The sequence below is a fragment of the Emydura macquarii genome, unplaced genomic scaffold, assembly GCF_026122565.2.
Source record: "Emydura macquarii macquarii isolate MOO-44397 ecotype Brisbane River unplaced genomic scaffold, CSIRO-AGI_Emac_v2 contig_2734, whole genome shotgun sequence".
NCBI lineage: Eukaryota > Metazoa > Chordata > Testudines > Chelidae > Emydura > Emydura macquarii.
In genome coordinates, this window is record NW_027132871.1 from 2,414,318 (window position 1) to 2,442,288 (window position 27,971).

The window sequence follows — 27,971 nt, forward strand, 5'->3', positions numbered from 1 at the left end:
GCCAAAATGGAGGGCAATTCTATACTCCATGCTTTTAACAACATTTATTTTGCAATCTTTGCTTTATTTTGCTTTAAGCTTTTAATTAAGATTTCTTTGGCTCTGCTGACCCATTTCTATATTGTTAAAGGCAACAGAAAAGAAGCTGCCAGGATAGCAGAAGAGATCTATGGAATAGCCCCAGGTAAAATGTTAATTATGGACACTAAAGAATTCTGTGGTGTTCTAAGTTTTATGTCTTGAGAAATTAGATGTTAATCACTGTGTTGCTGTAGGATGAGCCTGCGATTGATAAATGTGTAAAATGGATGCTTTGTTCTGGCCACAAGTGCATTCCATTTCCAAAGTCTTTGCAACAGCAGTATGGATTGACATGTTTTAGGTGTGGGAAAATATGAGACTCTCTAACAGTTAGCCAGCTTGAATGTGAACAACGCTTGTTTAAATATAGCAAATCTAGAATAAGAGTAAAGTAAATAAAGACGTTTACTTTGGGAAGCAAAGCATTTTTCAGAATCAGCTGTGTGAGTGACACAGAATTTTATTATGTATCCTAGTTTACAAACAGAGAGCATTTAGGGAAGGAATTTGGACTGTGGATTTTTTGAAAGAAAAGTATAATGAAGTCTAAGTCAAGAGTCCCTGTGGGTTTTTTTTTAACCAGATGATACAAACAAAATTCCTGTGAAACCAAAAGTATGGAAATGAATATATGTAATGGGCCTGCAAAGAATCATTTTTCTATGTTTTTCCAAGTAGTTTTTCTACAGATTTAAATACATTTGCTACAATAGTCCACTGAAAAGAATTAGCACACAAGTAACACTTCTAATTACAATGTGTATGTAAATTACTTTAGAAATAACTGCTAACCAGTAATTGATTTCCAAATTAAATCATGAAGTCAGAGTATTTAGTGACATTGTTTTTATTAGGGGCTAGAATCTGAGACCTTTATTCACTATGTATAGTGCCTTACTCCATGAGTGGTCCTGTGGAAACCAGTGGAATTATTTGCAGTGTAAGATGAAACTTATTGTAAGAGTATCAGAATCTGGCCCAAAGTGAAGCTAAAATAGCTTCTTACCAAGCTTGTATAAAGCAGAATAAATAGATATTTATACTTAGTTTCGAATGCATTGCAGAGATATCTTACCATTTATTAGAAAATAATTAATTTATTGACAAAGCACTTATTATATATGCCTTAATTTAAATGTAGTGAAACATTTGATGATTTAGCTTTTTCCCCCCCTGTATACAGATTCTTTATCTAAGTGCATACGAAGTTACCCGGACTATATCACATTTTTATCTGCGAGTTGCCATTTGCAAATATCCATCAAGGATAGTCTTTCAAAACATAAGGTCATGTGATGTTGTTGCTTGTGCGTTAGATTCAATTACAGATGCAGTGCCACAGCCTAGTAAAGCAATGTCGAGAGAAGCAGGAGCAGAGCTGCCTAAATTATCTGTAGACATTAGAAAGGACGTGAAATTTCAGAAATGCCTTCGGTAACCGGGGAGTTAAGAGGTGTCCCTTATGGGAACTACATTTGCCATACGTTTCAGGGAGGTATGTTGCTGTAGCTGGCATGGAAATACACAGTTGTGTGTGAATTCTCATAGTGAGACGTGCGTGCCTACTTTATTTAAAATGAAGTGTGTAAATATAAATATACAGTATGTGTGTGTGAAATGTTTGTATATGCAGCACAGTGTGTATGTAAGGACAATTAGAGGTAGGGATGGAAGCCCCGTCTGTTATTAAGGTTGCCCGATGCTTCCCATTATACAATTTTGCCCAATATATATAGAGAGAGAAACTTTCAGCCAAAATGTTTCAGCATTTTCTGAGAACAAGGCTAGGGAAAAATCCATTGTTCTCCCCATGTTCAAATATTTTGGTGACTTTTTATTTGAGATGAACTAGCACTCCCCCACTTTGGAGCAGGGACTTAAAGCCTAGCAGGATATTCCTGTGTATCCATTTGCCATTCCTATGAAAATCTGCCCAAATTTGGCCTGTTGTAGCCTTTGAAAAAATCACAGTTCTTATATGCTCAAAAGACTTGCTGGAGCTTAGTAGCTAAAAACTGCAAAGATCCTGTCCAGCACAGGGCTGGGCAGGACTTTCCCTGCAATTGTAGCCTCATGCTGCTGAAGGCTGGGTTGGGACTGGTGACTGAAACTGAAGGCTGGGATTTGTCTTTTCTGTGCTCTTTGGGTGTGTTTACACTGCCATTAGGCACCCACGGATGGCTGTGCCAGCTGACTTGGGCTCCCAGGGCTCGGGCTTAGGGGCTGTTTAATTGCAGTGTAGATGTTCCGGCTCAGGCTGGAGCCAGGGCTCTAGGACCCTGTGAGGTGGGAGAGTCCCGGAGCTCAGTGTCTACACTACAATTTAATAGCCCCTTAGCTTAAGCCCTGTGAGCCTGAGTCAGCTGGCACAGGCCAACCGTGGATGTCTAATTCCTGGGTAGACAGATCCTTAGTGGCACTCCTGTTGGGCCCAGGCATCATGGAGGGGGAAGCTACCTGACTGAAATGCAGAGGGGATGAGACACAGCTGTGGGTGGTGAGGTAGGGAATAGATTGGAACAAAGAGCTTATGGTGGGGCTAACAGGGAATGTGGAGAGGGAGACTGGGAAAAAATGGGATGGGGAGAAAGGAATGGTGGAACAGAGGGAGATCTCTGAGGAGCCAGGAAGCAAGGGGAGAACTAGGACTGGCTTGGCAAAGAGACTGGGATTATGAGCTAGTGGGTGTTGGGGCACTGAAATTGGGCAAGGAGTCCAGGGAGGGAGACTGGGACTGGGAACCAGGGTGGATGGGGAATGTAGGCAGGAAAAGGGGTGTGTAGCTGAGTGCTGGGGTTGGGGAGCAAAACAGACCGATCAGACAAACAGATGGGAGAGGAGGGAATTCATTCAGTGCACTGTCCAGACCTGCTCTGGGAATAAATCAGGGTATTGTAGTAAAGGACGCTGTTGTCTGTAGGACCCCTGCCTCATTTGTTGCAGAAACTGGAAGATGTGTAGTGAATGAGGCAGGGGTTTGCAGGAAGAGAAAGGATAGTCATATGGTAAAGGCAGGTTGAATGCTGTTCTGGAGAATTAGATTATGTCCCTGTCTCTGCCACAAAGTTTCTATGTGATGCTAGACAAGTTGCTTAAACAAAGCTTTTCACACATGGTGACTAATTTTGTGTTTTTCATTTTCTGAGTGTAAAACTTGAGAGCCAGGGTCTGATTTGCAGAAATACTGAGCACTCAGAGCTACAGCTGAGGTCAGTGGGAGCTCTGCTTTGAACTATGAAATGCTATATAATGCCAAGTGTTCTCAAAAACCATCTTTTAGGTGTCTTAAATTGGGCCCCCAGAATTAGTGGATATTTATGACCTTAATCTCTCTGTGCCTTGGTTCCCCATCTGTAAAAAGGGAACACCACATTGTGATGGAATACATCCCTGTATTCACACCATATTGTAATAATCTTTGACAAAGTATGCCTTGAAAGATATCATTTGAAAACCCATGATTTGCTGGTCAGTATTGTCCTGGTAAAATATGTGTGGCAACATTGCATGTAAAGTTACAAGCTTCCCCTATATGACGTTGTTAACACATGTTCCAAACCCCACAGACCTGCCTAGGCAGAAGTCAGGTCTGTCCGGAACAAAGGAAGGACTGCGTGTTTGCCTTAATATGCATTTAAACAATAAACAGTCCATCAAGCAGGGAGGGGAAACAAAGGAAGTTCAAACAGGTAAAAAAATACCATCAGGGAATGTTCTTCCACAGAGACTCTTGTCTTCTGGGTCTCAGGTGGAAATGTTTTTCAAGAGGGGGATTGAAACTATAGAAAGGAGGCACAAACACCCAAAGAGATTCCTCCCTTCCCCTCTATCTGCCCACCTCAATCTCCACACCTTAGAAGACAAAAAGGAAACAGCCATAGGTCTCTGGGGGAGGGGTCCTGACCTGAGAGTTTGGTCAGTAATCTGCTGAAGCATGTGGTGAGAAATTTTGCTTTGCAACTAAATTGTTTTTTTAAGTAGACACTAGTGTTTTATCTTTATTTTTTTTGTAACCATTTCTGACTTTTATGCCTCATTACTTGTAACTCACTTAAAATCTCTCTCTTTGTAGTTAATCTTTTTTACTATTTTATCTAATCCAGTGTGTTAAACGGAAGTGTCTGGGTAATTTATATAAGATAATAAACTGGCATATTATTCACTTTGTGGACTAATGGACTAAATATATTTGTACTGTCCAGGAGAGGGCTGGGCAGTACAGGACCTACATTTCTGGGGGAAGATCTGGGATTAGATGTGTTGTGGTCACCTTGCTGTATAACCAAGGTTGCTGAGAGCCAGGGTATAGCTGGCAGGCTGCAGTTACACACAGACACTCAGGGTGTGGCTTGTATGCTGGAAGGCTGTTTGTGAGCTGCCCAGGGTGGGACCTAATACAGCAATGCATTGCAAGGCACCCAAGGTTGCATGGCTGGGATGACACAGTCCCCCACTAGCCTGGATTGTACCCCAGCATGTGTCATACCCCCTTACCTCATGGGTGTTTTGAAGATGAGTCAGTGTTTTACGAAGCCCTCAGATACTATATTTATAAGCACATAGAAAAGCCTATGAGGAAACTAATAATTCTGTTTTCAGAGCAGCATTTGGATAGTGTGCAGTAAATAAGGCCTGGGCCCACACATTGAACTTGAGGAGAAGACAAAATATTGAACAGCTGCTCATTCTATGAACACTGCAATTTTTCAAAGGCTCATAACTTGGCCAAATTTGGGCACATTTTCACAAGAACAGCCAAAGTCCCATCCCTGACACAAAAGACACTCCCATCCCCTGCCAAATTTCAAGACGTGTTTCAAAACATGGGGGAGCTTCAAAGAAAACGTTGCCAGAATATTTTAACATGGGCAAAACATGTTTTTTCATTCTCAGAAACAGCTGAGCCATTTTGGCTGAAAATTTCAAGTAGAAATTCAACCTAAGACAGACACCTGGCGAGGACAATTTCAGCCCAAATGGTTAAGTTTGGCTAAGTTATAAGTAACTGCCTATAAAACAAGCTTTTTTAAGACCATGTACCACAGAAAATTATGTAACACTCTGCTTTTTCCTGGGAATACTATATGGTTGAACTTCAAGGCAGAGTTAAGGCTGTGTTATTAGCGGAATGTGTGTCATTGTCTTGTGTAAGAAGGTGCAACATTTAACTCAGCGTATTGTTTGTGAAAAATCATTACATGAATGCTGAGTGTTGGCCAGAAAAAGCACTGAGTGAACTATGAAAAGGCTAGGAACTGCCATAGCACAAAAACCCAAGACCAACAAAATCCCAGCTAGAGGAACATAAGATAGAGAAGAAGGCCACTTTGGCTACACCAGGGATTTGATCTTTTAAGTCTTTTCCATGTTTATTTGCTAAGATTCTGTGATCAGACACTTAAATATCAATTCATTTCCCATCCCTCCCACTCTCATATTGTGTACTCTGGACACTCTAGAATCATAGAACATTAGGATTGGAAGGGATCTCAGAAGGTCATCTAGTCCAACCCGCTGCTCAAAGCAGGACTAACCCCAATTAAATCATCCCAGCCAGGGCTTAGTCAAGCCACTCCTTAAAGACCTCTAAGGATGGAGATTCCACCACCTCCCTGGGTAACCCATTCCAGTGCTTCACCATCCTCCTACTGAAAACATTTTTCTTAATATCCAACGTAGACCTCCCACACTGCAACTTGAGAGCATTACTCCTTGTTCTGTCATCTGCTACCACTGAGAACAGCCTAGCTCCATCCTCCCTGGAACCCCCTTCAGGTAGTTGAAGGCCACTGTCAAATCCCCCCTCATTCTTCTCTTCTGCAGACTAAACAAGCCTAGGTCCCTCAGCCTCTCTGCATAAGTCATGTGCTCCAGCCCCCTAATCATTCTACTAACCATGTTTCTATAGACATATCTGCACTTTGAGCTGGGGGTGTGATTCCCAGCTGGAGGAGACGTACTGGCGCTAGCTCTCACCAACCCGAGGCACGTACTTGGGGTGGCTATCCCCTTCTGCCACTTATGCTGCCATGGCTACACTCTATATTTGGTGCGCTAACTCAGTGAGAACTAGCATGGGTTCATCTCCTGGGGTGGGGAGTCATACCCCTAGTCGAAGTGTAGATATACCCTCGTATCTTATTACTCTTACCTGTGTGCTTTTTGAAACATTTTTGGGGATCCCCAGAGAGGCAGGATGGCCCAGTGGTCAAGTCAGTAGCCTTGGACTCTGTAGACACAAGTCCAGTTTCCTGCTTCACCACGGACTCCTTATAACCTTGAGGACTCTCATAGCTTCCAGGCTCCCTGCTCTTGAGCTGCGGTTCTCAGAGTCTAAGCTCCCTGCACTTCAGCAGGGAGCCTGAGAGCCCCAATTTGGGAAGGGGCACTTGGAACTTCCAGGCTCCTTGCCATTAAGCTGGGAGCCTGGAAGACTCCTGGGCCAGCTGGCTCTGCAGGCCACCCAGCTCTCAGACCAGCTGACTCCCCAGGCTGTGAGAGTCAGGCAGCAGCAGAAAATAACTGGCCTGAGTGTTTGGTATCCCTGGGACCCTCTGCCCCATGGCAGCTCACAGGTGAGGCTACCTTAAAGCTTTAGACTCCGGGAACCCTAGCAGCTGGAGTGTGACATTTGACTAGATTTTGACAGTTTCACTGCTGAACAGTGGTCAATTTCACTCAGCAGCTGTCAGGATCCTCAGGAGCACATTGTCTTTTAGAAACACTGTTTTTGAGTTTCCAAAATAAAATTTTTTGGAATTTCCATTTCATGGGAAATTTGGAAAAATTTGATTTTGATGAGAATTGGACTGAAACCAAATTTCAAAAATTTCCCACAAATCAGAGGTTTCTGCTAGTTCTAATTGTGAAGCAGTTTGGTTTTAGATGCTAAACCGTGGTCAGTAAATTCTTTCTGCCTGAATCTCTCTATAAATAATGATCTGTTAAATAATGATTCTTAATGATCTGTTTGACTGAATATGTATAAACCTGTAGGTAGCAGCTATATTGAAGTGGGATCATAAATAGATTAAAAAGGAAAAGATAAACTAAGATGTACTAGCCAGGATTGTAAAGTTTATTGGCGTTAAACTGATCAAAATGATGTAGAAAAGTAGCAATCAGGCATCTGGCAGACTGTATTTTTTATGTTGCTCTGAAATCCTTGAGTGAGGAAGAGAGAAAATTACTATTACCTGCTAATGTAGGCAAGAGGGAAAGGTAGACAGACACATTTATAATACATATTAGATGTATTAGCATATGGAAAAAATTGCTGGGGTGTGTGTACATATTAGAATTGACTCGATGGACATGTCACCCAAAGACTAAGCCAGTGTTTGCATGCTATAAATCTCATAACAAAGTGAAAGTGAACCCACAGAGCAATTTGTGACAAAATTTAAGTTACCAATAAAGCCTGTGGCCAAGATTTCTAAAAAAGGGGGGGGAAAGGGGTGCCTAAAATTAGTTACATGGTGAGATTTTCAAAATTGCCTGAGGGAGTCTCAATGACACTTGTACTCCTAACTCAGGTGTTTTTAGAGACCTCACCCATAAGGCTTTACTTGGGTTCCTAAATAAGTGGCCTGATTTTCAAAAATGCTGAGTGTGCGGTAGGTTCCCATTGTAATCAATTTTAGTAGGCAATCTCACTTTGCTGGTTTCAGGCCACGAATACAGTTTACACTGACATAGCTCGATCAGTGCTTCCAAGCAGACACGGGGTGATGTGTGTAAAAATGTCTCTTGTGAGCTTTTGGAACTGTTTGTATGCTGGTATCACTGTGCCTTTGATTTAACTATTGGGCTATTTTAGGTTCCTGGGCAGATCGATCTCCTCTTCATGAAGCTGCATTCCAAGGGCGCCTCCTATCTTTGAAAACTTTGATTGCACAGGTAAGGAACCAAAAATAAATAAATAAAAGTTTAGGCCTCTGGATTTTTTTTTTTGTTAGATCTTATCCATGAATGATGTGATAGATAATTACAGTGGGCACTCAAAGACATAGAGTGAGGATTATAATAAAAAGGTATATTGGACTCATTTTCATTAAATCCACAGTTACGTTCTTATCTGCTTTTTTCTTCTGTTTCACTTTCCAATTTTCTCTTCAACAGAATTAAGAATCTGTCCATTTTTCCAGTATCTCACTGGGGCCAAAAAATAATATACAACACAAACAGTTGAACACTCCAAGTTCTACATTGGTTGCCATGGTAATATTATGGTTGGTGCACATTGTACCATGTGGTTAATGTGACGTGTAAAGAAGGTGGACTTTGATAGGCTCGGTACATATTCTAATGTTAAAATAAATTGGAATATAAACAATTAGTCAGGAATCCGCACTTAGGGTCGATGGGAGATGCCACTGGCTCCTGGGTCTTGCAATGAAGAACACTGATCTAGAACATTCATTAAACACATGGGCTGAAGTCACTTAGGTCAACAAGTCTTGGTGACTCCAGAAGAACATGGGACAAAAAATCTGTCGTCATGAGCCAGACGTTAGGGTCGCTGTCCTGTGCTACTGAGATAAGACCCTGTAAGAAACAAGTTGGACAGATTACAGAGAGTGATCAACTGGCCTGTGCTTGGCTATTAGCCTTTTTGTGTCTCTCAACGCTCGTTACAACTAGGATCTAAGGCTATGTCTACATGGCAAAGAAAAATCTCTGGTGCGACGTCTCAGAGCTCGGATCAATTGACTCAGGCTGGCAGGGCTCAGGCTGAAGGGCTGAAAATAGTGTGGATGTTTGGGCTCAGGCTGGAGCTCAAGCTCTGAAACGGGAAAGGCCCTAGAGCCCAGGCTCCAGCCCAAGCTGGAATGTCTACATTGCTATTTTTAGCTATGTGTCTCAAGCCCTGTGAGCTCGAGGTCAACTGATCCAGGCTCTGAGACTCAATGCCACAGACTTTTCTGAGCAGTGTAGACATCCCCAAAACAAAGCTGACTCTCTGCCTGCCAAGGCCCATACAAGGGACATGGGAAATTATTCATGCAGGAAACGTCAAGTGCTGTGGGATTCATTCCCTTAGTGAAAATAATTCTTTCTATAACCACACTTTCATGATTGTTTATTTCTGATGTAAATAAATTTCAGCAATATAGGTGAGGGGGGGAACCAAATTTGTGTCATGCATAGGTAAGGCTGAGACTAAAACGAGGGACATATGAAAAAAATGGAACAAATCCCTCTGTTCTATACAGTAAAATCCCCAACTCCTGACATTTATCAACATTTGGTTATTGAAAGGGTACAGCTACCAGAACCTGAAATGTGTAAATGGATTTCCCCTCCTAGTTCTTGAGCATTCTTTACCAACCCTCCAACTTCAAGTAATTTTTAAGATAAGAGGGGAAAGTATGTTGTGGAGGAGGAAATGAAGGGTGCAAGTGATAAGGAATTATGGCTAACTTGTTCAGATCTCTTTCCAGCTAAGGTTTTTTGGATTGTCATGATGATCATACAGTACTTTATTGAAGAAGTGCTGTTGGACTCCAGCTGTGAGCGTGATTTTTGTTCCCTTGGAAATGGTCAAATATGGATTTATTTAATGGCACTTCTCTAAAACATGCAGTGATTTCACAAATAAAAACACATAGCACATAATTTAAAACAAACACAATTTTCTCCCTGGAGGGAGGAATGGAGAAGAAACAACCTATGGTTGATACTAATCGCATGGCTTGATGCAACATTGGAAGCTACTCAATATTACAGAGATAAATGAAGTGCCAGAACCTAAATAGAACAGAATCCACATCACCTAGTTCCTGATGCATCCTTACAGTTATAGTATTTGAAGTGTTCTAGGTACTTTGCAGAATACAGAAAAGTCACAGTACATGATTTGAAGAACCTAAGCTTAGATATTGGAAGTTGTAACAGAATAGGGATGATGGAAGGAAAGGAGAACAAGAGTTATAACTAAGATCACAGCATTCCTTTTTTATCATCTATGGTTACATCTAGAGTCTGCTGCTGCATGCCTTGAAGCCATTGATTTCAGTAATGCAGGACTGGGCTCCCAGTTGGTAAAGCTGAAGTTCAGGGAGTAACCATTATAGGGAGTGGGACAGAGTTGATCCACAGCAGCAAGATGAATTTTGGCATAGGCATGGCATAGGCATAGCATAGGCATTACTCACTGTTGTCAAGATGCCTCTGCTTGTAGCCTTTATCTTAAAATTAAACATGTATCTTTACTTTATAAGAACTCTTAACACTTTTTTTTAAGATGTGGTTTCAAAAATGAAGTCATCTTACTTACCTAGGAGCACAAGTGCCATGGAAAGTCAATGGAATTTGTGCACCTACATCACTTAGATGCTTTAAAAACTGCTGCCTGTCAAGGCCAGGAAATTAAGGGGCAGATTTTCATCAATTCTTGTGGAGGCACCTAATGACTGGCTTTTCAGAAGAGTTTGGCAAAGTTATGAGCAACTGGATCTTCTAATGGGAAGTGTTGGACACCATTATCTAAAGTCAGGACTACTAATTCTTAGTTTAAGCATTTTTTCTACTAATGAAATTAATTACTTTTATTTTTCAGTAGATTTGGTATTTTTCCTTCACTGGATTACTGAGTTTCATGTGTTAGGCATATATATATATATCTAACTCCAGCATGTTGCTTTAATACTGTGTCACTGCCTCCATTTCTTTTCTTCATACAAAGGATTTGTACAACAACTTTCCTCCTATATTCTGCAGTGAATGCACAGCTACTGTAAAATTATAAAATGGAGTAGTCTTAGTAAGGTCACATCAGGTGCAAAAGGAATATTAGACTTCATGTTAATTCTCTTACATGTTTCCCTTATATTGACATGAGCCAGCAAAGCTTTTAATTTTAAATAATTGTTTATACATTATTGAAAAATATTCACTTCTTCTATTTTAAATTGTTGAGTTAGAGGGTATTGTGGTTGTTTTTAACACTTATCATGTCAGTGGATTGTGGCTGGCTACTTTCAGAGCACTAAATTTCCCAGAAATATTTATTCCCATGGGTGGTATTTGCTACTACAAACAAAAAAGCACACTGCTGCCATCTTGTGAACTGCCTAGCTTTTAGCATATGGAACCTAGCATGATACATCTACGGATATTGCATTTTGAAATGTCAGAGTTTGATTATGTTACAGTAGAGATGATTTCAAATGTTTTCTTGTACTTGTGCATGAAATCTTACTTGTCATTTCATGTGGCTATAGTCTGGAAAATGTGTTACAAAGTCCCAGTCATGTTGGGATCCAGCCATATTTGTGTTCATACAGCTGTTATGGAAGGGTTGTTTTTCATACTAATACTTATAAAGGGTATTTGTTGTTTACTATTCAGTATTCCTTACTCCTGTTAAATCCGTTTGATAAACAATCAGGGAGAAGAAACAGCATCATGGGACTCAGGAACAAATCACACTCATGGTCAGAGTGCTCATTTTGCAGATAAAAAATATAGCTTAAGACATATCACAGTCACTGTTTCTTATCTGGAAAGAGGGAAATTAATTTCTGTCACTAGAGTCCAAAAGAAATACAATATCTTTCCTGCAATTTACCATAAATTGTGAAGCAACACAGATGAGCGTCACTCAGTTTATCTTTACCTTTTGCTTTACATCCCTCTCCAGTGGCAATGGATGAAAGAGCTGCAGTATCAGAGTGGTTGTCTGATCCATGCGTATTCCAGGGCAACTCTCATTGACTTCGGTAGGAATTTGGCAAGAGTAAGGACTGTAGAGCTGACCGCTATGTTACTCCCTGGAATGAACTCCAGTAATGATGTTTGTATTGCTTGTTTTTTGTTTGTTTTTCACATCTTTGCTCTGAATTCTAGGGATACAATGTGAACATTGTAACAATAGATCGGGTTTCTGGTCTCCACGAGGCCTGCCTGGGTGGCCATGTTGCTTGTGCAAAAGTCTTACTGGAGAACGGCGCTCGAGTGAGTACTAGCATATAAACAAGTGAAGTGATTGGCACAGTGGTGACAACTGTCATTAGCAGAGATGCATTAGAGAGATGCATGTATTGGATGCTTTTGTATGTGTCAGTGTCAGAGAGAGAGAGAAATTCTGGCCACAAAAGGGGACAATATTTTGCTTTCACTAATAATAAATTACTTCCATTTTTGTAGTGGTAGCTTTTCTCCTAAAGGACTCCACCTTTTTACAGCTTGGTTGCTGTTTTGATCTCAGATATATACTATGCTGGAAAATTTACATGTGGAGTGGCAAGGAATCAAACAAGGCTAGACAACAACTGGTGTATTCATTAGCAGAGAAAAATATGATTATTGAATAACCATATTGTACATTAACTTTTAATCCCCTAGACAGGAAAAACAAACCCTGATCTTCATATTACTGTTTCAGGTTTGTTTTTTGAAATTACCCTGTTTAAAAAAAATAAAATAAAATTGAAGTAACAGTTGATTGATCACACATCTTTTTAGCACCTGGAAAATCATAAATCCAAGCTATCAATTGTCACTGTCAATAAGTCATCCTGTTGTTCCGCTTTTCCCATTCTTCATTGCTACATACAGTCTCAGTTAGTCAATGGCTTTTCCTTTACATAAATTAATAATCAGGGACACAAGAATCTGTGTCCCATTCTGTTGCTTTTCTTCAGCACTGTGGTCTTTTTTAATTTCCTTCCCTAGCAAGCCATTACTCTGGAACAGCCTTCCCAGGATTCCTTCATCTGTTACCAGATGAGTCAGTACCCAGTGGAGAGCCTTTGCTTGTGTTTTTGCGAGAAGAATTTGCTGCCAACCAAAATTTAGGAGCTGCACAGCAAGGCTTTGTCTATGCTGGGGAAAAGCATCATGTTAGAAATGCATTAACTAACTCATTTTAACTAGCAATACATGAAACATGACTTTGCCTTAGTGTGGTCAAGGATAGTTATGCTGAAAATATTAGCTGGTTAGTACTAGGGAGGGTCCATAGCCAGCTAACAGGTGTTTAAGCAGGACTTGTCCTCATTTACATTAAGTTCTGAGTCATGTTTAACATGTTAGTTAACAAATTTTCTAGCATGATGTTTTTTCCCCATTAAGCCCATTTTAGAGCTGTAGAGCTCTGCAGCTGCGTGAGGTGCCATTAAAAACACATTAGATTTTATTTTACCAGTTTGGGCAAATACCCCTGCACCACATATGGGGAACCAGTCTGGTAGGGCTTAGAAATCCTAGATGATGGCTGTCTCTGCCTTCAAATATAATGCTCCCTTCAAGACTGTGCTTCCATTCCTTCTGGCCCTCATCTTTCTCCATGCCCTCCCTTTCCCCAGAAGCCAAATAATCCCTCGTTCTGTACTGTTTCCAAAATAGGAGGTGAGCAGTCTAGAAGAGAGCTGGAAAATGGCCTTCTCTTCAATATATACAATTCCAACAGATTTATTCAGCATCTTGGAAAAAAGTTAAACTATGCACCCATTTGTAAGGCTGCATAATCTCCTCATGTAGACTTTGTTGAAGCTGTTCCAAGAACTGGGAATTGAGCGACTGCATTTTATACTGGGCTGCCAACGCAGTGAATGGGGCATCAAAATCCAAGCAAAAACACTAGCAAAGATGCAGTTTCTCTGCTTGTCCTTTCCACTGGGCACTGACTTATCTGGTAACAGAGGAAAGAATGTTGGGAAGGTTGTTCCAGAGTAAATGGCTTGGTAGGGGAGAAAATTAAAAAGACCCCAGCACTGCAGAAAGGTAATAGAATGGAACATAGCTTCTAGAGAGCTGCATACCTGACTAGTAAGTTATATATTTTTTAGTCAAAAAACCAGTTTTCCTTTATAATAATTAAAAAAAAAAAAAAAAAAAGATTCAACAGAAAATTTTTAGGCAGCCCAAATTCCACTGTAGAAATGAAACTTGAAAAGAGACTTAGTTGGAAATATGTGTTTGTGAATCTGGCTGTTCTATCATAGGAGCTGGAACTATGGGTCCTGGGGATGCTACCGCACCATCTGACTTGAAGTGGTTTCCATTGTATACAGGGTTTACAGTTTGGTTCAATGGCTCTCAGCACCCACATTATACAAATTGTTCCAGCATCCCTGTGCTCTATTATAAGAAGAGGGCAATAAAACTGTTCATCATATTCCATAAGGACAGTTGGGCTCTCCAATCCCTCTTCCGTAGAACACTGTAGCAAAGATCTCCATGTCCTATCATGCAGCACACTAGATCCACGTTATGCAGCAGAACAGCGAGAGTCCTGTGGCAATCCGACATGCATCCGACGAAGTGGGTTTCTGCCCATGAAAGCTTATGCCCCAATAAATTTGTTAGACTTTAAGGTGCCACAGGACTCTTGCTGTTTTGCTAAAAACAGACTAACATGGCTACCCCTCTGGAACTGATCATTATGCAGTAAGTACCTCCCATGCAGGGCCGTATTATCCATTAGGCACACTAGGCACAGTGCCTAGGGCCTATGAAACTTTCAGGGCCTACAAAAAAAAAATTTTATATATAATTTTTTATTTTTATTTAAAAAACTATTTATTAATAGCTTAAAATCAAATTAGTTATTTTGGTCGGGGGACCTACGAAGGCAAGTGTGCCTAGGGCCTATGAAGGTCTTAAAACTGCCCTGCTCCCATGCAGTTTATGGAGTAGAGCTACATTCATCTCTGTGACAAAGTGGGAATCATGCAACAGTGCTGATTGTGAAATAATCTGATAATCTGTGTGGTTTTTAAACCCGTGAGAGCAGAAAACACACAGGACAGATGAGGCTAGAAGGTCTGTTTGACTAAACAAAAATGTTCACAAAGTATTAGTTTTCCTTTAAAGATTTTGATCGGGTCAAAAAACCACAACTGTGTTGGTTTTGGGTATCTGAAAACGATTTGGGGGGATTTAAATTAAAATTCTAAATTTTCCCTGGGAAAAATCCCTATTTTCTGATCAGCTCTAGGTAGCAGCTTGTACAATTTTCAATATCAGAGTCCTGTGCTGCTGCCTCCCTGAGAAGCAGGGTGGCACTTGAGAGGTAATGTTATCTCCTACAGCATGTAACTCTGAATTTGGTGACTAGTGTGGATTCTGACATTAAAGAAGAGCAGTGTCTGATTAGTATGCTGTTTTTAGTATTGAGATGTGGGTGGTCTCCAATGGAAGTGCATCCCTTTTGAAACAGATTATTGTCTGTCTGTCTTGCTGTTTCAGGTCAATGCAGTCACTGTTGATGGAATCACTCCTCTGTTTAATGCCTGCTGTAGTGGCAGTGCAGCTTGTGTGAACATGCTGCTTGAATTTGGAGCCAAGCCACAGCTAGAGAATCACCTTGCTTCACCTATTCATGAAGCAGTAAAGAGAGGTAATGTTAGGGCTTTGAGTGCAGCTAACTATAAATAGATCTGGCTTTGTTTTTCCTCCCTAAACAAGTGTGGGAAATTAATCTGCACCTGAGGTATCTGGGCCATAGAGATAAATACGTGTTTGGTTTATGCCACACAATTCTATATAGAGATCTATGTATTCTCTTTTAATATTATGTATATAGTATGTTTGTCGGGTATCCTGTAGGGAGGTGCTGAAGTGAGATGACCTCTCTTCTGTGTTATCCAGGTCACAGGGAGTGTATGGAAATTCTCGTGGCTAATGATGCTGATATTGACCAAGAAGATTCTCAGCATGGAACACCACTTTATGTGGCCTGCATGTATCAGAGGACAGACTGTGTCAAGAAACTTCTAGATCTAGGTGCTCTGGGGGCAGGAGGGAGAAGCTGTATATATTTGAAGCCACCATCTATTGATTTACTTTACTCCCTCCCCATTCCTGATATTAGAATTTAATTCCTAATGAATCTTTAGAGGACCAAGAGCTTTGAGTTTAGGATTTAAAAAAAAAAAAAAAGGATTCTGCCATTCAAAGATGGTGATGATAGGAGGAGCAATAAATAACTAGCTTTGTATTTTGTTTTCCATATGACCCGCATCAACTCCTTTAGGTTATTATAAAATAAATAACCAAGCGTGCTAAGCATTCACTGCTCACTGCATTCAGAGGGAGGAGATCAGCTAACCAATGCACAAAAGAATAATGCTTTCAGTGATAATGAAGATCCCACACAAAGCAGGGCAGCTTCTCAGGTGGACTAATTTGTTTTAGCCAATGCAGCTATGCTGATTTACACCAGCAATGGGTATGGCCCAATTTGGGTGCTACTGTCAGCCCAGGATAAGCATTTTACTCATAGACCTTCCAAAGTTATTTTAATAAGATGTTAAAAATATGCTTTTCTGCTCATTTGAATTAATCAAATGAAAGCTACTATAGATTTTAGGCACCCACTAATTTGGTAGTCAAAAAGTTCGGCATTGGCTCAACTCCAGGTGATTCTCTATCCTTCTCGTCTTACTGCTACTCTTGATGATTTTGTAAATGCTGATATAGTAGCCATGTGACTTCTGGATATTGAGTACTGCTATAATCAAGAGAAGATGGGGAGTTGTGTGCCAACAGGTGCGCTTAATTTATTGCTGCTAAGGATGGAAGCCCAAGTGTGTGATACAAATCTCAGCCCTGGTCTACAATTACCTGGCGATTCGGCGGCAGTCGACAGGAGTTATGCAAGCTACACAGAGTAGCTTGTGTAGCTCCCGTTTACTGCTGTGCTTCCCTTCTGCACGGCATCTTCACTGCACTGCACTGACGCAGTGCTACTCCACTTGAGGGGGTGTTTTACCAGCCTCAACTTCTGGATCGATTGAGCGGGTCTACACTGACCACTCAATCGATTCAGATAGGTTGATCTGGCAGCAGCAACTTTGCCGCCGTTAGTATAGACATACCTTTAGATTCAGCCAGTTATGTGTTTCCCTGCTTCCTCATAATGCTAACCCTGGTCTGTTCTTGTCTCTGTGTGTATTCTTTTAAGGAGCCAGTGTTGACTTGGGTAAACGATTAGACACCCCACTCCATGCCGCAGCTAGGAAATCCAGTGCAGAAGTAGTCAACTTGTTAACTGACTATGGTGCTTGCTTGACATGCAGAAATGCTGAATTCAAATGTGCCCTTGATCTGGCAGCCCCCAACAGCAAAGTGAGACGGGCACTCTTGCTTCGGGAAGGTAATGATTTTTTTTTCTTAATTGGACAATTTTTCTCTCCTTTTCTTGTTAATTTTGCTTTTCCACATGCAGCTCCTTCATCTGTTAGTTCTCTGAGGTTCTCCATGATGTTTCAAGTCGAGTTGACAGGGCATAGGAATGAGAGCCACAAGACCTCAGTTCTATACTTAGCTTTGTCACTGCCTGCCTGTGTGATGGCAAACACGCCATTCTGGTTTTATTTGCCTCAGTTTCCCATCTATTGAATGCAGATAGTGCTTATATGCCTATGTAAAGTGCTTGGAACACTATGAATAAGAAGTGCTATATGCACGTGCCAAGTATTTTTATTTATTACTGTTATTATCAGCCTTATTTGAGACGGCAAACTAACAACTATTTTGCATACAAACCAGAAATCCTAAATGAAATGTATATGTCAGCTTAGATGTTACTGATACTCATTGTACAGCTCCCTGCATGAACAGCTACATGAATGTGTATTACTTGGTTACAATGAGAAAGTGGAACTTAAACCCAGTCAGCTATTCATCTTCTCAAGTCACTGCCATTTCATGAAGCTTTAGGAAACATTTAGTTAGATCAATGAGCTTTCATAATTTACCCTCAGCCTCTCTGAGAGTATTTCTAGTACCTTTTTAAAAATCTATTTGGAAGAAACTTTGTACTAGAGACATGCCAACATTTTATCCATCTCATCTTGCACCTTCCTCTTCTGTAGAATTCTTGCCATGATGTTTTTTCCCTTCCCTTCACATGTACATCTAACTCTAGAGGGTAGGAACTCCATCTCTCTTTGTTTTGTAAAGTGAAATGCACAGTTAAGGCTCTGTATAACTAATAATAATAGCTCTGAAACACATGCATGCTGAGCTGAATTACTCTTTCTTTTAGCTTTACTGTTTTACAGCACATTTTCATCTGAGGAAAGTTATTTGGACCCTACTCATTTGATAAGATAGGCCTATCAATTTGTAGCATTCAAAATCTCCATTAGATCCCTTCCTAAATGTTGGTCCATTAATAGCTTTTGTCTAATCCTCAGTATTTTTCTTGTTTCCAGTGAGATTATAAAATATCTGTCTTGAAGTTCCTTATTTTACCAAAATTCAGTTGCTCTGATGTCTTTATCTCTGAGTTCAGTATTTTTCTTCTACTCTGAGATGTATTTATTTCTGTATCTGGCATCAGTCCCATTCTTCCCTTGTGAAACAGTCTGGCAAAGGATCTCTGTACATGTTTGCATTGAGATAAATGAGATAAAGTTGTGACAGGGTTTCGGGGTGCAATCCAGACCACTGAGGGGTTGTGTCACCTCTTACCCTGTAACACTGGGTGCCTCACAATGCCTTGCTACTGTAACTCCCTGCCTCAGATGCTAACAGTCGGCGGCAAGCATGCAGGTCACACCCTGATTGTCTGTGTGCTAGACATCCCTGGTTCAGCAGCTGTGATCCCAGCAGCCTGTCTATAGCCTATGCTGGCTTCCACCAGCCTTGGCTTACAACGCACCCCAACGCACTCTCAGTCCCCAATTTTTTCAACACCAAGTAATCTGTAACGTCCAGCCCTCTCCTGGACAGTTCAGAGAAATAATACAGTCCATTTGTTCCTCTAAAGACATACAAGCAGATCACAACTTACTCACTTAACTAGGGTGAATACCCCCTTATATTCAAACACAGCACTGAGTTGGTTTGTTTATTAACAATAGGATATAGGCCAAATAACAGGAATAAAGTTAGAAAGTGTTACAAGTAAAACAAAAGGGAGAACACACGTCTAAAAATCTAAAGCTTACTCTAGTAAGGTACAATCGTTGCCTAAGCAGGTTTCTCACCTATATTCAGTTTCCAGAGATTTCAGTCCCTCCTTGGTTGAAGGACCCATCTTTCTCAGCTTGCAAGAGCTCTATTCCCTTGTGTCTGTCTAGTGATGGATAAGAAAGATGGCTTCTGTCCTGGCTTATATCTTCCAAAGTTCAATGACCTTGTTTCAAGAGGCAGGATGATCTCGTACTAGGTCTTCCCTTCTTGTGGTCCAGCCATCCCCCTGTATGTAAATGAAGCTTCCATTGTTTTGATTCCACCATGCTTAATTTGCATAGGAAACAGGTAAATAGCTGCCTTCTCTCCTGTCTGGGGTAGAATAGGGATGTAAAAATTTGATCAGTGAGCAATCTGTTTAAACTATAGAATGGTTAAATGCTGTGAGCTCCTTCCACTGTGAAGTTCGGCGGGGGGAAGCTAAGCACAATCATAAGTGTTTGGCTTTTGGAGGGGAGGCCAAAAGTCCTGCAGGTCAGCCTGCTAAGTGTTTGCTGATTTACTGCTATGACCTGCTACCTTTGTGAGCTTAAATAACGACACACATTGCATTCCAGCTTTCTAAATACTTTTTATTGTTTAAAAATTGAAAGGAAAATGGTTAGAGGCATAAAAAATTCTTGCATTTACATTCCAGCTTTATAAATAGTTTTAATTGTTTAAAAAGTGAAAATGAAATGGGGGAGTTAAAGAGTTAATGTGTTGATGACTGGGGGAGTTATTGACTGGTGATTTGTGTTAATGAATGAGTAACTCAGTTAATGACTGAGCCCAGCAGCTCCTCCCCACAGCACAGGGTCTGGAGGTGCTGCAGCTGGGCTGCTTGAGTTCTTGGGGAGGAGCCAGCCCAGCGGTCCCCCTTCTCCTTCCCTTCCCCCGCACACTCTGGCTGAGTAGCCACCGCATCTGGGCAGCTGAGGCTTTCAGGGATGAGCCAGCCCAGCGCCTCTCCTCATCTCCGCACACACTGGCTGAGCAGCCCCCTCAGCTGGGCAGCTCGCCCTTTCTGGAATGAGCCTTCTCCCCGCCCTCTCGTTTAAACGTTTGATTAATTCTCTAAATGGTGAGACTGCTGCTCACCATTTAAACATTTATCCTATTACATCCCTAGGTTAAAACCTGTTTCTCCCTGTTTGGCCACACACTTTAAAAGATAATATCCTTAACAATACATAAGGAAATATGGATATTTAATACATCCGTTTCACAGTGATATTAATCACCAGTGTGTAGTAACTTTCAGAGAAGACATAACTCTGTATACTCTTATAATAAAGTAATATCATACACAATCAGTTGATTTAATTGCTTATTCAGTTGTCTTTATAGACCAGTAAAGGTAAAGTTTATTCAAGCTATGAGGAAGGTGAAATGGAGTCTAGTGGCAAATGAAGGTGCTTGTTCTTTCTTTCCTCACTTGTTAGCTTAATAGCTTTGTTAAGCTAATATGTAAAAATGGACCTTCCTTGTCTTTGCTGGAAGATCTGGCTGGTCAGAGACTCAAATACACATTCATTTGTCTAAGGCAACCTGTTTACCAACTCCCCCTGACTTGCCTCATTTAACCACACTTTAATTATAATTCTAGCACATATCCATAATTCTTAATAGTCACTGCATACATATATCATGTGAGAATATTAAATCATCAGTGAGTTATTAGTTTTTAAGTGATACCTTACATGACATATTTTGTACAAAGATTATTACAATAGTGTACGGTGTGACTACAGGGGTACTTAGTGTTACAAAAGACCAACTACATTTTTGCACCTCCAATTTGCCTGACAAAAGGAAAAATGAAAAAGGCACAGCAATCAACATAATTGGAATACACAATACCTGAAACTTACAGATGCATACATGAATAACTACATTAATAGCTAAAGAAACAAGTCCCTCACTTAAGCCTGTTGATTGGGACAAATACAGCCAAACCCCCAATATTTCCGCCCCATATGGTTTTTGTCAAGCAAGGTTTTGCTTCATTCTTGATTTGTCTAGCAGTATTTCTGTGCGTGCCAGACATTTTTCAGTCTATGAAACTTTATTTTTGAATGTGAAAGGATCAAATTCTCTCTGAGCACCCGGGGTCCTATGAGGATTCAGTGGATTAACTAGTTAGGAAAAACACTAGTATTTTGTGCCTGATTCTTCTTTACACAAGGGCCCCTTGAGACCATGTCATGTATTTCTTGTACGTGATATGTTGTAGGACTGTTACTAGGAAGTCAGGCTCTTGTACCAGATATGGACTGGCTGCAGGGCTTCCTTCCCAGAGAGATACACCAGAGATATGTTCACTTTAAGACAATGTAATGGACTGCCCTATATGTCTGTTGGATGCTCAGATAAGATTTGTTACACGTGGCATGACCTAGTGGTTGAATGGTACAATACAGTTAGTGTTCCATTGTGGTACACACCATTCCTGAAGAGTATAGAAGGCTTAGTGTCAATGAGAACTGGGTCCTTTAAGAAGCAATAAGATTAGTGTGTTGTCGTGCTTCTGTCTCTCTACAGCATTTTGTCCTGTAATAAGGTAACTTTTCTGTGAACCTAATATCTTTTGATTTCAGTGGGTAAAAGATCAGAGATGTGCTCATCCCAGCAGGTACCACTCCTGTCATTATATTAAGTATCTTAGGGGTTTTTACTGATCACTTCAATGACCTCAGGTTCCTTATACACTTGACAAGCAGTTTTCTTCATGCTCTGCTCTGCCTTTCCTGTCATTTGTATGCAGTGTTGTTGTAGCCATGTCTTTACCTCACTCATCTTCCCTGTCATTTGATTTTTATGCCTCTGTAGGTCCATCCATCACATTTTCCCATTCTTCCTAGTTGCTCATGTTGCAATCCTCTCGAAGGCCCTTTTATTATCTTAGATTGATCTTTGCACTCCTCTCTCTCTATACATGTTGGTCTTGCTCTCTACTCTCACTAGTGCTCATGCAGGAATGTGTAAAATACACCTCCCTTCTCTAGCTAAGGCCCCTGCACCACATGGGAGATTGACCTCAAGAGAGGGTAAGTCATGTTTATGAGAGCTTTAGTTAATAGCTAGAGTTCCATGAAGGTTGATGAGCCTATCTGTTGAATCAACAATCCCCTGGATTCTCTTAGCTAGTACTATCTAGTGCCATCTATATAAGCTGTGTTGGCCCCTTCCAACCTCTTCCAACATAGTGAAACTCGGACTGTGGCTCTTTTGTGCTGCTCCAGTTTCTTTCTTGGCAAGGCTTCCAGCGATAGGTCCAGATATAAAGGCCTACTCTGATTCATGCCAGTGTAACTCCACAGGTGAATCTGGCCCTTTGTTTGGTAATTATAAATGCCCTAATACAGCCACCTTCCTCAGACTGGGTGGAATTTACCCCATTCAGCGGGCCAGCACAAGCCCATCCATTGCTTAAGACCCATTTAAGTCCTATTTTGACCACTTAAGTGCATGGGTTTTGTGCTGGCTCTCTGCAAAGAAGTGAATTTAACCCACTCATGAAATTTTCCCCTTAATATCCTTCTCTCCCATTCCATTATGCCATAGGTTTTCACCCAGAGCTTCTATTAGTCATCCAAAATCATTGTAGTTTTAACTTGATTATAAGCATAGTCCCAGTACTTTTACATATATGGTGTGCAACTTTTATTCTTTTGTCACAATATCTGGGTTCCTCTGAGCTAACTCAAAAATTATCTATATGACCTGGTTTATAGGCTGAACAAAAAAGTACAATGTTCATAAATCTACTGCTCAATTTGCCTTTTCCATTAAATCTTATCACAGTTTGTCTGGGTAGAAAAGTTTTCCATTGCTATATAGTTTTCCCCAAAATCCTTTTTATTTCCACTGTCAGTTATTCATCAGATCCTCTTCTTCCTTACAATTGTGTGGTCTAGAGAACATTTTAATTAATTTAGTATTATCTCCCACTTTTGAAAGATGACTATATTTCAGATGACCTGGAAATAAAACAAATGTCCTATCTCTCTTGCTTTCAAACACTTCATTGTATCTTTACTTCTGCACCCAAACTTTCCACCTATAATCCTCTTTTCAAATGCAGGCACCACAAAAAACTTATTTTTAGCCGTCTTCTTCTACTTCCTGAGTTTTCTGCTATGTATATTTAGATAGTTTCCTTTAATCTTTTTTCCTTCCTTGCCATTATGCAATGACAAGTTGTAATGTGAGACATTGTTTCTTTCTTGTTTTCCTATTTGCTTAAAGGAGCTGTTTTCCCTCTTCATCTCAAGTGGCTTCTATATAAGCTGTGTTTTCTACACGTTTCTTCCCTGCTTTTCTCCCTGTTTATTTATTTGACTGGGACGCTGTCAGTCTGTTTTGGACCCCAAATTTACCTTTGTAAAAGCTCCATTCCATGAAGAACCTTTGGAAGCTTTGGAGTCAAACTATTAAGCATAAGTGTTTAAGTTGTGCTTGTAAAATATTTATGTGACAGCCATCATCTTGGTTAATCCTCCAGTTACTGAACCAGGGACCGGCTGCGCTAACAGCATGAGCAACTACATTTTGACCTAAAGAGCCAAAGCTCTCTAGACGGGGCTGGGAACACTCATATCCTCTGAGATCAGGCAGAGAGCCAAACCTGTAACACTCACCAGAAGGTAACATTTACATACCCCAAAAGAGGTATTGTTTGCATATGGGTGTTTGGGCACACAAATATTTATTTGAACATGCCTCTGTGTTATGTGTGTTGTATATGCAAACATCTGACGAAGTATGGTCCACATTACTGTGGCATGTGAACACCTAACACTCCTTATTATATTTATCCTCACAACACTGCTGTGAGTTCTGCTATTAAGTAAGCAAGGCACATGACCATATTAGTTAAAAATCTACTGTTCACAGTTCTAAGGGTATGCTCAAACAAAGAAACAGAAAAGCTTTATTGTGCAAGTATGAAAATGCTTTTATCATTCAGAGCTACAAATTGCTGAACCAGTTTCTACAACACAAGTCAAGTTTGAACAAAATCTGTTCAAGCATTATTAAATTATCCATGGACAAAATTTCTGATATGATAAATACAAATTTTTGGTTTTGTTACACGCACAGCTCAAAAATATCTGAATGGAGTTTGCGCAAGCATTTCTTAGATTCCTAGGCCAGCAGGGACCATTGTGATCATTTAGTCTGATCTCCAATGGGCTATAGAACGTCCCCAAAATAATTCCTATAGCACATCGTTTAGAAAAACAGCTAATTTTGATTTAAAAATTGCCAGTGATGGAGAAATCACCATGACCCTTGGTAAGTTGTTGCAATGGTTAATTACTCTCATGGTTAAAAATGTATGCCTTATTTCCAGTCCAAATTTGTCTAGCTTCAACTTCCATCAGGGGCCAGAAATTTAACTTTGACTCCTTTTGTAGGGGCACTTCTGTGCTTCTCCCCCCATTCCCCCGGGAGGAGCTCACTTTCCCCACCCCAGCGGTAGTCCTGGGAGGAGCTCGCTCTTTCCTCCCTCTCCCGACCCTGGAAGGAGCTCGCTTCCCCTCTGCTCTGGGCACCACAGCCCCAGGGCTGGAGGAGTTCTGTAATTATTGAGGGGGACCCGTGCCCCTGCTTGCCTCCCCTTGTGCATGCCCCTGACTTCCATCCACTGAATCATGTTGTACCTTTCTCTCACTCTCCCCCTTCAGTGATTGAGACCGTAGATTGGTGGCTCATCCTGCACAGGGTATGTGCAGGAGTACCTTTCTCCACCCCTCACTGTGCCTAGTGATGGACACCTCAGCAATGGGCTGGGGAGCTTATGTAGGGGAGCTCAGGATCCAAGGTCTTTGGTCTCATGCAGAACTCTTACTCCACATCAGTGTAAGAGAAATGAGAGCATTATGCCTGGCATGTCAGGCCTTCAAAGTCTGTCTGAAAAGCACGTGTGTATCAGTCATGACAGACAATAGAACAGCGATCTTTTATGGAAACAGACGTGGAGCATGTTCCTCTCCCCTGTTCCAGGAAGCCCTCAGACTATGGGATTTTTGCATCACTCAATCAATACACCTGGAGGCATCCTACCTTCCTGGACCTCAGAACATGTTGGCGGACAGCCTCAGCAGATCCTTTCTCAGTCACAAGTGGTCTATTAACCTGGATGTGGTGAGCAACATCTTCTGACGGTCAGGAGTTCCCCACGTAGACTTGTTTGCAACAAGGCTCAACCGGCAGTCCCTGCAGTTCTGCTCCTTCCACAGTCAGTCTGGAATCAATCATGGACATGTTTCTCCTCCTGTGGACAGGTCTGCTGTTCTACGCATTCCCACCTATCCCGTTTGTTCACAGGGTTCTACTGAAGATCAGGAAGGAAGGATCCTCCATAATTCTGATAGCCCCAGCCTGGCTTCATCAACACTGGTAAAGCACGCTTCTCAACTTCTTAGTGGAAGCCTCAATCACTTTGCCTCTAGATCTGGACCTGATCACCCAGAAGCATGGCAACTTTTGGCACCCCAACCTCAAGTCTCTTCACATCAGTGCATGGAAAATCCATGGCTGAATCCTCTGGAACCAGCGCGCTTGGAACCAGTCTTCTGGAACTTCCATGGTTTTCCAAGATTCACTGAAAAATTCCTGAGATACTAGTGGAAGGAAAGAATGTTATATAATATTATCTGTTTTTTTCCAAATTTTTATAGACTATTTCTGCCTTTTCTGCATTCTTACTGATAATTCTACCATCTAGTAATGGACCATTACAATTGTTAGGATTCTTTTTGTTCCTAATATATTTTTAAAAAGCTCCTTTTTATTGTCTTTAACTATGCTGGTCATGGATTTTTCCTCGTGTCCCTTTACTTTACTTATGAATTTTCTACAGTTCCCAGCTTTTGATTTATATTAATTACTATAATCTTCTCTTTTCTTCCATTTGTTATATATTATTTTAAAAAAAAATGTATAGCTGCCTTCAGTTCTCCACTAAATTAGGTCAGTTTTTTTTAACTGATACAGCCTTCTTCCTCGATTGTGTTTTTTGAGCAGCTAGCAGAGTATTCTTAAACAATTCCCAATTATCATTCACATTTTTCTGATTAAATTCTTCCTCCCAGCTGATTTGGTTCATAATTGTTTTCAGCATTGTGAAATTGGCCCTTTCAAAGCTCCAATTTTAAATATCACTGGTTTGGATTTTATTCTGTTTGCACATTATAAATCTGATCAGGTCATGATCATCTGTACCTAAGTTACCATTAATCTTTAGTTCTATCAATTCTTCTGTATCTGTGAGGTCTAAAATAGAATTCCCCTATGTTGGATGCACCACTTTTTGAGTTGGGATTTCTAAATAGTACAGATGACAATTTCCTAAGTAGTACTGGCAGCATGAGACCTCCAGCATATGTCACTCAAATTGAAGTCCCCAGATCATCACACAGCTTATAAAACTTCCTCCCATGGGAATTTCTTTTGAAGTTGCTCATAGCTTTCTCAAACAGTTTATAAGGAGCATTGCATTCCAGCCTCAGGTCAGATCCTCAGCTAGTATATATTGGTATAGCACAACTGGAATCAGTAGAACAATGCTGATTTACAGCAGCAAAGCATCTGGCCGCTTAACTATATGGGTTGCTACCATTCCTCCTATAATATTTTTAAGTAGGTCTCCTGCAGATCATCTTAGATGGATATTGCATGTGATTAACATTTCTTCATGACAGGCACATTCTGGATCCTTAACAGATTGACTATGTCACTATAAATGCTGCTCTTTTGCTTTTTATCTCCAAAGTCAGACGTGTACTTTGGTTCACCTTTTCTTCATCACATGTGAATGGAACCCAGATGTTCCAAAAGAACCGCAACTCTTCACAATGCTAAAATGTATTTATATGCTCTAATTTTACTAATGTATTCAGACTCCTAACCTATCTACCTAGCTGGCATTCGGCACCTTGTTATTAGTATTTCTGTTCTTGGAGGACCCTTGAAATGTATAACAAGCTAACAAAAAAAACGAAAACGGGAAAAAAAAAAAAAAAAACCCCAGAAGGAAAAATGTAATTTAGCAGAGACCACAGTGAAGGATTTCCCCAAAATCTCTTATTTGATCTAAGAGAATTTGTAAGGTTTGATCTGATTTTAAAGCTTCACTTGTATTCTATTGTTAGTTTTTTAAATTCATGTTTATGGGGTTTGTTTTGTTTTCCTCTTCTTTTCCAGGTCCTGCCAGCCTTGCCCAGCTGTGCCGGCTGTGTATCAGGAAGTGTCTGGGTCGCTCATGTCTTTATGTAGTCCACAAGCTGAATCTTCCTGAGCAACTTGAAAAATTTCTCTTGTATCGATAGCTCTGTGACTGTCTATAAGCTGATCACCAAGGGAGAAACAAAATGGTAGTTCACCATAAAGATATTAAACCAAGGTGAAAAACAAATACATCATTTACTGCTTACTATAGGTACCAAGCTACTTAGCTGCTGACATAACAGTACTCATGACAGAATACTCCTGTATGTTGAAGCCAATGGAAATTGATTTGTAGTCCAGAGCATGTTACCATGGAAATGATATCCTCATACTTGATTGTTAAATCTACTGATGTTAGATAGGAGGTTGCAATACACAGCTGATTGTGCAACTATATATGTGAGGGGATATATACCCAAATGGCAGATTGTACAAGTGTGTGGGTGGGTGGGTATACACCCAAACAGCTGATTGTGTAATTATATGTATGTATGGTATACAAACCACCTTAAATATGATTTAATTAAGTCAACTACTCTACAGATGTCTGATGCTAGAAAAGTTTAAATTAAGCCAAAAGAAATAACTCATTTTCTCCGCTCTTCCCTTTCAAATGCAAAAAAAGTATGTCTGAGTCCCAAACTTTTGAGATTTCATGAAATAAATCCTCAAATGAAAATATCAAATATGAATGGTGTTCCTCAAGGTTGGCAGTCTGTCACCTGTGCGCCCTTCATGTTGGC

General features: G+C 40.6%; 1 protein-coding gene across 2 annotated transcripts; it reads left to right on the forward strand.

The window, feature by feature from the left end:
- On the forward strand, nt 1–27,960 carry ASB11 (ankyrin repeat and SOCS box containing 11). 2 transcript variants are annotated; one of them, XM_067566159.1, is made up of 7 exons: nt 1–184; nt 7,901–7,980; nt 11,932–12,039; nt 15,277–15,427; nt 15,679–15,813; nt 16,994–17,185; nt 27,205–27,960. In XM_067566159.1, exons 1-7 carry the CDS (start codon nt 7–9, stop codon nt 27,327–27,329), a joined length of 969 nt encoding a protein of 322 aa, XP_067422260.1. In that variant the 5' UTR covers nt 1–6; the 3' UTR covers nt 27,330–27,960. The 2 variants fall into 2 exon arrangements, with proteins under 2 accessions (XP_067422260.1, XP_067422261.1); XM_067566160.1 differs by lacking the exon at nt 15,679–15,813.
- Nucleotides 27,961–27,971: the final 11 nt, after the last annotated feature.

Coding starts and splice junctions, on each gene's coding strand:
- ASB11 (XM_067566159.1), top strand. CDS start 7: ATGGAGGGCAATTCTATACTCCATGCTTTTAACAACATTTATTTTGCA. Junction 15,814..16,993: donor CAAGAAACTTCTAGATCTAG/GTGCTCTGGGGG, acceptor TATTCTTTTAAG/GAGCCAGTGTTGACTTGGGT. Junction 17,186..27,204: donor GGCACTCTTGCTTCGGGAAG/GTAATGATTTTT, acceptor CTTCTTTTCCAG/GTCCTGCCAGCCTTGCCCAG.